The following is an 11,489-nucleotide window of genomic DNA, read 5'->3' as shown; positions in this document are numbered from 1 at the left end:
AGAAATAACGAAATTACAAGGGATAACAAGCTGAGTCGTAATTTAAAAAAATTAAATTTCGAATTTTCCCATCTTATGGAGTCATCCAGCCTTCGTTAATAAGATTTCATCTATGTTTTAACTCAGGAAAACTTACTGCATACACAACATGAAGCGTATGAGAAGTATTACAAAAACGCTATCTTACTTGTGCTCTCACAGAAGCGCCACCATCAGGCGAACCTCCGTCTTCGCCACATGGTCTAAGAACCAAATACAAAAGTAGATCTGATAGTGAAATTATTCCTATCACCTTATCCTCTTCGTCCACCACAACCAACCTGTGGACCTGAAATTGAAAGGAACCTTGTAGAATTGGAATTTCAGGGTTACAGTTACTCAACGGCTTACCTCGGCTCGAACAATTTTCTCCATGACATTGAACAGGGTTTCGTCTAATTTACAATTCTGCACGCCCTCGAACCACTCGTTTCTGTGCTCGTTTGCCTTCTTCAAAGAAACGTCTAGGTCGTTATAAGTCTTTTCTGCTGCCAGGTTCTGAAATTTGAAAAAGAGGTTTGAATAAAGGAATAGAATGAGGTGTCGAAAAGGAGGAAAATTTATTTATAGATATTATCGAATAATATTTGTGGAATATTGACGACCAAATTTTAAAAAATGATTACGTCGAATCCCACCACTAATCGACCCATTAGCACTGTTGCTAGTTTCCATTAATACGTGACATATTATTTTTGGCTTTGATACATAAATCAGAGTCAAACCTACTCATATTCTAACAAGCCGTAACGTTGGCTAGGTCTGTTATGATTCTTTCCCTGTGGTCTTAAAGTGTAACGTTATTTACTCCCAAGCACGAACTTTTATTTAGTATAGAATCAATGTATAAATGTCTAAGATTCAAGCATCAGCATATGATAATAAGCAGTTGATTATTACATTGTTGACTAAGAGCTTTTTGAGACACAATTCACTTGTTTGTAACAAACACTTAAATAAAACGTAAACTAGAAAAATGTGTATACTTACAATTACATCAAACTTGGCATAAATATCCACCAATCTCCTTTGGGAATCGACAATTGGTAAAGCCGATACCCGCCTCTCGACGAATTTCTTTAAAGCTAAAATAATGGATGTATCTTCTGAGGCAGTCTCAATGTTCTCGTAACTGCCGATTTTCAGTTCCCTCAGGGTTTTATTCATGTAACTAGGTTTAGGCAATTCATTTATCTGCAAGAACAGAAACACGTTCAAATTTACCGCCATAAGCACTTAGGAAATTGATTAGCAATCAATCATTACATTCAGCCACAAGATGATAAATATCGGCATATTAAAGTTTAGCATAGTTTTGTCAGATTATAATTTTCAAAGAGGGAGGTATTTCATTTCACAGAATTAATTTATTGCGGGGTTTTTAGCTCGAATAAGAAAATTGAAATTTTGATAGAGGAAATGTGGGCAGGAACCACACAGAGTTTGCAATCAGGTTGTTTACTAAATTCTCCCAAATAACGAAACATTTAATTAAATGCATGATGGGGATAAGGCGCACATTTAAGTTCACTTTAGAGTTCCTGATTGATATTAATTACTGAAGTTTCTAACTGAATCGATATGGAGCCTTGTATACTTACATACAAAAACAGGAACCTAAGAATCCGCTTATGCGTTAGTATATACAGAACGTTGCCTGTTTCAGGATCTATCACCGGTAGTCTGTGGATTCGATTGTGGATTAGCACCTAGAAGGACATCGGATTTTAAGATTTGTTTTTTTTATCCTCAAAAAAGTACCTTAATGGCATCATACAACGATGCGTCGGGTCCGATATTGATAAGGGGCTTGGCGTCTTTCAATACTCTCCTCCAGGTGTCCAATTTATGTTCTTCGAGCTGATCCATAGCAACACTGGGAGATTTGTAATACATCCTTAAGATTTTAATGAAATCAGTAATTGTAAGCATGCCCACAAATTCCTGTTTCTGGCTGTCCCACAAAGGGGCTGCTCTAACACCTAAAAAAGCCATTAATTCAACAACTATTATTATTATATTCAGCCAAGGTCAACATCGTTTATGCATTTCTAATATAGAAACACATGCTAAAGTTGGCTGCCAATATTCTGACAACGAGTAAACAGTGCGCCCTTAATTCAAATCTCGTCAGAATGAAGGTGTGTGAGCTTTGCCAAAAATAACTTTTACATTTAAATCAGTGCTTAAGTAATTTCGTTATGGTTTGAAGTGTTTCTGGTTTGAAAACAAAAACAAATCAGTGTAATATGTATAAATTATACGCCCACATTCTATATTTAGCAGGCTGATTAAGCCATGCAAAGATACATTAGTGGAGAAAATTCAATTCGGTTACAATAGCTCGCAAAAACACATTTAATTGTGGACTTGAAGATATGTTAACACACATAAACACACACCAATATGTAAGTAAGTAGATATTTCGTTAACCTGTGAAACGAGCTATTAAAAACGTAGCAAAGTCCCAGGGCTTTAGGTGTTAATAGCAAAAATTATACAACATTGTAACAATAAATTTGATTAGACCATGTTCAAGGAACATAGATGAAATAAAACGAAAATTATTCAACATGAAGAAGACACAAGGTATAATGATTCAAAATTCGAGTGTCTAGAATGGTGAAAATGTTCACAATTTTGAAAAATTTATATGAAAATCTCACAAAACTAATATGAAAGAATAATTGAAGGTTTCTTACCATTATAAACTAAGGCGAAGAAGGCCTTCTTGACAAGTAACTGAGTATCGAAGACCACTAACTTCGCCGACGTAGGTATGAGATCGTAGCATTTGTGAAACTTGAAGAATTTGACGAATATCTGAGATTCATCTTCTTCTAGAAAAAAAAAGTATTCATTTTTGTAGAAATATTACAGTTTTAAGCGATCATCTCAAAAGTTGCTCAAATTAACATCTAAACAAAACATTCGTAAATTCTGCGGAAATTACGTTCCGGGTAAAGTTGACAAAAAACTTTTCTATGATTTTTCTATGATAAATAACATGTACCTGTTTGGTGCTTTCTAACCTTGTTCTAAAACATCAGCTAGCCACTCTTTATAAGCTTGCGAGATGTGCTCAAATTCTTTAATTTGATCTATACGATAGACTTCCTTCTCGGGAATGGGGGGCAGTACCAAACGGAAGTGGTTCGAGTAGAGGTGCAACCGTAACATGGGAAACGGTGTAGCCAACCAACATCGCGCGATTTACTCCTTTCGCTCCGAAATACACTAATGGACACTTTGGACATAGTTTTTGATGTTGAGTTTGGGGTAACGTTGCTTCTTAAGATAATGAGAATATTGTCAGAAATTAGGGATGTTTTGTGACAAGTTTACATTTATATTTCTTTTGAATGTTCCGGTGGTTTGATCATGAAAGATGCCTAATTAAGGCCAGTTTTAATTATGGTTAATCTTGATTAGATCTTATTTTTTTTAGATTAGAACTAAATCTATGGAATATTTTGAAGGTTTGTAAAATTACTGTTAACCCTAGAAACTGTAAGAGTAGAACGGGTTATTGAAATTCTAGCGTAGACATGATTGAACAACTTAGCCTTGGTGTCAATCTTGGTGAACGAAAGACGCAATAAATTCCAAATTACTGATAGTACATAGACAATTAAAAATTACATAGTAAGCAATGACGTTGATTATGATTTATCTAACTTTACCCCTTTTCCTTAATCAATATTTCTTTTCTGATTTGTTTCTCTATAGTAACATTGACTAAACGTTATGAACACCTCACATGGAATATTTTCTCATGCTTTTAACACCGTTTGCATAATTTGGCCATAAAAATTTATCTCAGGTGAAGCAATAAAATATTAAACTTTATAAAAGTCAGAGAAGATTACACTAATGATAACCGAAAAGCACAAGATATTCCTTGTTAAAATCTCAATTTACTTAATATGATTTTTAAGAAATGAGGAAGTATCTTTCTTCACTAGATATACGCCAATGTAGAGAGTAAACAATAACAAAAACGAACTCTAAAAATACTCGAACTATTGGCTCATATAAACGCCGAAACTTTTGCGTTGGCAACAACTATTCGACGTTTATTGTAAACTTATTAATAGCGACCAAAAGTCGGTTTTCTTCGGAAAATGACAGAAGGCACTAACATGGCACGAAAAGTTACGAATCGAAAATCGGTTAATTTAGGCGATTGGTGATTTTTAAAAGAAATTTTCGCGTTGGGAGCCAGAAGGCAACTGCCGAATTTCTCCTCAAAATCTATTATTGGCCGAACGGAGCGATCCCTGTGCCAAAAATCAGGCTGATTGGGAGGCCAGTTAAAGTTTTCTCGTCAAAGTCAGCACAGACTGAAGGTTTCATTAGTAGTTTAGATGAAACATAGATTATGGACTCATAGACTTTCAGTGGTCACCATGTTCGTTTTGTTTGCTGTATCACATAGCGACGCGAAAGAGAATCCAGTGCAGAAAAATCAAATATACTTAATTTGTAAGAGGAACGGGAAGACTAGAAAGTAAAAATAATAAAAAGTGGAGTGACGTTGACAGTTTATGTTGTCTGCGCTTTAGGTATAAAATCGACTGAAGTTTTGGGTTTCTAAAAATATAGAACTAGACGTCCGTTCAATAGTACCTCGCGATAAATCGTGCACTCAACTTGCCAACACCAAAAATATGACACTAGACATCTGTTGGGTAGTTTTATCTTAAGATATTTTGTTGGCTTTCGAAATTTTCTGCGGGTTTATTGTGCCCATCAATATAAAAATAAATCGTGATGAAAAAGTTTTGCTTCGGTACAATAATTGTCAACTTATTCTAATAGCTTTTCAGCTTCAGCAGTCAACATAGCAACAACCGAACATATTCAAATATCAAATCAAGTAACTTTTATTGCAAGGTTTTTCGATACACTGATTTCAACTGAAGATCGATTAACCAACAACATTGGTGACGAGCTAGCTCGATTTTCCACAAGAACTCCTCTCTATTTCCGTCAGGTATTAGGAGATCGAACTAGGAAAAAATACGCGTGATGATATTCGAGAAATTGAGCTAATAATGGCACTTAGAATCTCTTACCATTATTTTTCTCGCAAAAAAGCTTGGTACATAAGGTTTAACCGTAAAAGCAAAAGACATGTGGTCAAAAAAGAGAAAATTACCTTGACAACCCGGATTTCTTTATTGCCAAATGAGTCATATTCCACTGTACCCTTTACGACCGTGATGAATTTTATTCTCAAGCTTCCATGACTTTCCGTGAAAACCAGAATCGATTCTTCCTTTTTTATACGTAGGTAAAGTCGTGTTCTCATGAGCTTCTCTGTTATTCATCCGTTTTTTTCGGATGATTGTTATACTTAACATTATGACAAATGTACAACTACCCGATCGCGTGTCCGCAAATAACACACACCAAGAAATGTCTATGTCTGACGTATCGGTTTGTAATATGAACTATGATATAGCGATTACATATATCTAAGTACTCGTTTAATAAAAAATAAGTCGAATAGTAAATTCGCGAATAAATGTTTATTGGCATTAAAGTATGATTTTCAGATTACTTAGACAATTAGCACAGTTTTTGGTTTGTAAACAAATCTCATAATCACATTTAGTGACGTGTAACAGCACCTGATCAGGATGATTTGACTATGTTTACTTTAAGGTATGACCACGCCCTTGCTACTCTGACAAGTGAAAAAAATTATTTAAAGCCAAATTATTAACACGTTGATAAAGTTGCTGCCAAACTTGACAGGTGGATAAGAGCGATGGAAATGCAATATTACCAACACACTAATAATTTCCTTTTTTTTTCTCAAATAGTTTATAAATTGAACACCCTTGACTGAGACACCTGCAATTTTATCCAGTGTTTTTCATTGGAGAATTGTTCTGTCTAGATAAAAGGGCACATTTTAAATTGCCTATAGTATAACAGAAGTTTAAAAATAATTTCATGGGAATATTTTTTTGTAATTGAATTGTAATTTTATATTCTTCGGTTTATATAGACAATATACTCTTAGAAAGATTGTTTCAATGATGATTTTGCCAACACATTATTGTGTCGTAACTCTGGCTTACAGTAACATACATCCGTACTAAATTTTCATTTGAATAGAAAGGATCAGCAAAATGTGCTGTTCAATATCAAATAACTTTAAAGAAATTTTATGACAAACTTTCAATTTAATACATACAGAATGTCCGATAATCATTAGAGATTCATTCATATGTATGCAGGCTCATTGTAGCAGGTACAAATAATGGAGGTAAAATTTTAAATTATAGAAATTTCGATTTCTTATCAACTTTTGAGATATCAAACAAATATGTACATAATATAGAAACTGAAGTGTCGGCACTTACCTAAATCAGAAATATTCACTTTCTCTAGAAATGGGTCAACCACAGGTAACTGAAATTAAAGAAGAGCGAAAATTACATTCCCTACATGAAAACTTAAGTCAAAAAATACATAAAACCTCACCCAACACGTAATATTCTTCAGTAATTAATGCCAAATTTCTAACAGGGGCTGAGATAAGGCAGATTATGGTTTCTTGCAACGTTTTCCTTCCTCAAAGTCTTAACATTTTGATATGAGAAATAAATTTATGAAGAAATTATAGAAATAGAAGTTTGACATAAACTTTCTTCAAGTTTTAACATTTCGAACAGAAAATAGAAGTAAAGAAACGGGATTTTTCAAGACTTAATCCGGAAATTGGAGAAACGCAGATGGGAAAAGTCATGGTTCATTTTAAAGCTTCAATATATTGAATAGAAGAATAAAGTTATGAAGAAAGGGAAGGAATACGTACTTTTACTCAGGGTTAAATAATAAAAATTGGTATAGATTACTAAGACAGAACTAGATAGAATTATCTCCAACTCTCCTCCAAGCCAAAGGAGGAAAATTAATAAATTTCGTTCAAAATTTGATTTGAAGTGGGAGCCGATAAAAACTCTTAAATAAAACAATTATGTAATAAAAAAAATACAAGGGCCATATTACCCAGTAGTAAATACCCGAATTAAAAAACAAATTAAAGTTTCGATTTTAATTTTTTAAAACTTTTTTTAAAATTTTTCTTCTTGAATAAGCTATCTTTGAAATCAACTTAACTACACAAATGAAACGGTATCACAAAGTACCAAACTAACCAGAAACCTTTTAATAACTTTCGGGCTCTGCAAATTTTTCTTCAAGGTACATGACAACTTGGAGTACCAATTCCAAACTCCATTGCTAATAGGAGGAGACTGCAGTACCGTTAAACCGGAATTTTTCCTCGTACGTTCTCCAAAGCTGCCCGAAGGTTCTACGTTTCTCCCCCGCTTTGAAGGCTCTGATATTTTCCTCACCGGGATTGTTTGAGCTAAAGTACTATCGGAGGTCCTGTTAATGATCAAAGACCTGCTTTCGGCTTCACCGAAGGAGTGCAAGCGCCGAAAGAGGGTTTTTTGGCGCTTCTGTAGCGCTGATAATTCATCCATTTGGATGGAACATTAACTTGACAGTCACATCACTTTTTTGATTATAATAAAGACTGCATACTAGAAGTCGAAAAAACAAAGTCCGGATAATTTTATCAAGACCATAATTTTCATAGAAAATAAGTTTATTTGATTCCATGGAAATTGTCTTTCAGATAAAGTTATCAGGACTTGGCTTCATTCACCCTTAAAACAGTGTTGAACTTGAATCGAGACAACTACAACAGCTCTAGAGATTTCTTAAAATGCCCATTACTTTGACAAAATCTTATTAATATTCTTGTATCCATCAACAACATGATTTATATAATATTTTTCTATTTCAATTTGAATTTCAGACAAAATGTGATGATCTCATGTAATTTATTGAAATGAATATTTTTTGTTTTTGTGTGTAATGACTAGGTAGCATTTGAATGCACGGGGATTATGCTGGGTTTTTACTGTTTGAACATTTGCATACTAAACACACTGTTTGTGTCATCTTTTAAGAAATTATGTCCAGTCGTAAACAAGACAAAACTTTCGTTTGTTCAGTCAGGTCTTCTCGTTGGCTACCATGAATAATTGAAATGAAAGCAAATTAATAATGCAACTTTGAAACTCTGTAAAGGAGAAGTTTCGAGAAATTTCCGTGTTTCTGCGTGAAGATTCTGTGTTTATGAACTACATAATCTTATTTATGCTTCGGTTATTTACTGCGAAATAACTTTAAAAAGCCAGGACAAAACGTTATTTTTATGGAGATCTTCACGGTACGACCTTGATTTAATTTCTTATCTGTATTATCAATTTTTTACATAAATTTCTTTAAGTAATTTACCATTTCTTAACATCTACACATACAAAAGAAAATAATTGAAATGTCAGTTAACGTTTCAAATAACAGGTTTTGCACAATTTTCAAGATTTTTTTAATTAAAAAAAATCTTTCACTTTCTCACAATTTTAATTCTTTTTTGGCGAGAAAATTACTAACTTTGAATTCCAAACCCTGCTGCTATCTAAAATTTTTGTGAGCGAATGAAAAAGAAATATTCTCAGCTTGTGAGGTTGAACATAAACAATGTAAACGTAGTCAACATTGTAACAAAGTAGACCTGATTGTAGACAACTAACCATACACACCAGGCCTAATATCGTTTAGACTGTTTAACTAGATTTAGCTCAAGGGATCGTTTTCCAGTCTTGCATAATTCAATTACTGTTTATATCAAACGTTTTCCTGTCCGTATTAATTAAATGCAGGGTGTTCTTTTAGAAGTACTTGGAAAAACAATGAAAAACTTAGTAATCATAATTTTGTGTTCTATATAAAAAGAATTTGTGTATGTCCAGTAATCGCTCTCGACTTGGTTATCCACTGTTACCTTCAAGTTAAAAATGGAAAAAGGTGGATAATTCGTTTCTTCTTTTAATAATAGAAGATCGAATACATATATTAATAACTTAATTGAAGAGAACACCAGTATATCGCGCTATATCGATCTTTATCGGGTTTAAAGAATAAATTGAAACAAGACTAAAAAGAGATTGAGAATGGCTTTCGCGTTATGGTATGATATTAACAAATTATAATGGAACCATCGTAATAAGAATAGAATAGTAATTAAAATTAATTAACGGTAATAATAATATAAGCCTTATATAATTATTGACTTGCAGTAAATAATTATATAAAACAATTTAGGTTGACCATGATCGACTGCTCATTAGAAATTACTCATTTTTGGTGGTTACGTAGTTAAAAAAAATCAAAACAGAACACTCAAGTTACACGAAAATTTCCATCGTCTAGAAGTTAAAATCTTATGATAAACGCACTTATTTACGTATGTATTTCTGAGATGATTTTTAGATTAGATTTAATAATAATGGGTTTATCTAATCTTACTGTGAATAAACTTTTTCAAGGATTATTACACCCGAAGTTCCTTCCTGCTGAAATGTTTTAAGATTAATTTCGACACCTTGGCCTCCTAAAATTAGGGTTATATGTTGGTGTTTGCCCCAAGGACTTATACATTTATAGATATCGTAAAAGCTTCAATCTGGCAAAACACGATCCTTTTTAATATAGAAAGTGTAAGGGACTGCAGTGTTTTTATAGGGCTATAAAGCTTTATTACACCTAAAACCAAAAAGGATGTCTTGTAGTTACGAATCTGGATACAGCAAACAGATATAAACAATAAGAAAGCTCGGAGCTTTTGTAGGCAGTATATCTCGATCCTTGTCAACATGTGCAACACTATATTTACACTTTAGTGTTTATTTGCATACACTGGCACTTTTCGTGGACTCGAAAACAAAAATAGATATTTTCATCGCCGCAAACAAACAACGACTGTCCTCATTAACAAGTGTCTGATGTGCAAAAGCTATTTCACCGGTTCTCTTGGTAAACAATTAACAAACGAATAAACTATTTAAGTGTGGAAAAGCCGGAGAGCGATTAATACTGTAACTTTTTGAACATTTAGCTACTCGATTGGCTCCGATCAGCCTATCGCGTAATTGCATGAGAAAAACAAGACAAAATTGGAGAAACGAACACGCATGCGTTGTTAATGATGATGAGGACTATGTGGAGTTTTAGTATAGTACTTTAATTGTTAATGTAGCATATTACCAGTAAACAGCAAGAAAAAATATGGATCTAGGCCTGGGAGGGCGAATGGTGCTAATGATACAATTAAGCAAATGACATGAAGGAGGCTAGAAGTTGGATATAAACTAATTTGAAACTTAACTAAAAATCATTAATCAATGCTTTTCCGATTATACTACTATTTCATACCCAGTAAGTGCTATGAGCTTATCTCTGGAGCAATGAAATTCCGGAGACTAAACCGAAAGTGCCCTCGCATTATCTTTTTTTCAGGTTTAAGGTTCGTTTATATCGTTCCAAATATCGAGTACGAAAACTGATCTTGTATCATTGGCTTGTTAACTAAATATTTGAACAATACCGAGTTTGTTTATTTACAATAGGTTCGTTTTTTATGGCCAAGACTCGGACTGGTTTGCGCAGTTTGACATCAGTAACATTTGGTTGGCAAACGTTGACAATACATTTTTCCATTTGGCGTTCTATATAAACAATTATTTAATAAGTGAGGCATGAAACACCGTGGAATGATGCTCAGTTAATTAGCTCATAAATAGGTTGCAAATATTTTTTATTTAACAACTGTCTTTGACTATAACAGAATTAACAGTTTCGGGAAAGCTGCAACGGCACGCTCGTCCTTCTTTATTTTTATGAATGTCCATAATGGTGTAATGTATCGTGCTGTTACGCCTGTGTACATTACCGTTTTTTAGCCTGGAAAGATGAGTAGTTTCCGCATTAAGGCGTTAATTTTTAACTAAATTTTATGGAAATTCAGTGGCTTCGTCGAATTTCTGGGAAAGCTCCAAATAACGCCTCACACAAGTAAAGATTACTGAAGCGGTGGAATTACACATTATTCTCAATTAAAACTAACTGAGAATAACATTCCCCCTTTACTAAGAGCTTGAATGAAACCCTTATTAAAGTGATCGCCTTTAGAACCTTGGAAAATTAGTATAAAAATGAAAAAATAGCTGCATCTTGGGCGGAAACGTTGAAATGTCAAATAATGTGAGTCCGTTTATGTCGTTGTGTTCACAATTATTATTGCCGTCTTTACAAGAAAAAAAAAGAGAAAAAACTCTATATCAGCCCCGGAATGAATATAATTCAATAATTTAAATGAAGGGAAATAGATACTCACCCCTCTGGAATCCCTAAACAATATGGCCGCATGATGTGGGTCCAAGAATGCATCGGAAGCCCTATGGATATTCGTTGGTATTATGGCACCTAGAGATTGACGTCTCCTTCCATCTGGATCTAACGACTTTTGTTTTAGTTGAGCTCCTGGAAAATCGATCAAGAGTTAGAACATTTCAAAC

At 33.7% G+C, this 11,489-nt stretch overlaps 1 protein-coding gene across 2 annotated transcripts in view; it reads right to left on the bottom strand.

Moving 5' to 3' along the window:
* Window positions 1-11,489, bottom strand: part of SNF4Agamma (SNF4/AMP-activated protein kinase gamma subunit) — a 67,968-nt gene that overhangs the window by 2,666 nt on the left and 53,813 nt on the right. Inside the window, exons 10-17 of one of the 2 annotated variants that reach the window (XM_066395188.1) lie at window positions 11,309-11,454; window positions 6,417-6,465; window positions 2,742-2,879; window positions 1,801-2,021; window positions 1,641-1,748; window positions 1,030-1,233; window positions 391-537; window positions 188-328 (exon numbers count right to left, since the gene is read on the bottom strand). In XM_066395188.1, coding sequence (XP_066251285.1) covers window positions 188-328; window positions 391-537; window positions 1,030-1,233; window positions 1,641-1,748; window positions 1,801-2,021; window positions 2,742-2,879; window positions 6,417-6,465; window positions 11,309-11,454 — 1,154 coding nt within the window. The remainder of the gene's footprint in view (window positions 1-187; window positions 329-390; window positions 538-1,029; window positions 1,234-1,640; window positions 1,749-1,800; window positions 2,022-2,741; window positions 2,880-6,416; window positions 6,466-11,308; window positions 11,455-11,489) is intronic. The other variant, XM_066395189.1, reaches the window with a different exon arrangement.

Source organism: Euwallacea similis, chromosome 11 (assembly GCF_039881205.1).
Source record: "Euwallacea similis isolate ESF13 chromosome 11, ESF131.1, whole genome shotgun sequence".
Lineage (NCBI taxonomy): Eukaryota > Metazoa > Arthropoda > Insecta > Coleoptera > Curculionidae > Euwallacea > Euwallacea similis.
The sequence above is the reverse complement of the archived record's forward strand: the minus strand, read 5'-3'. Positions and strand labels throughout refer to the sequence as shown.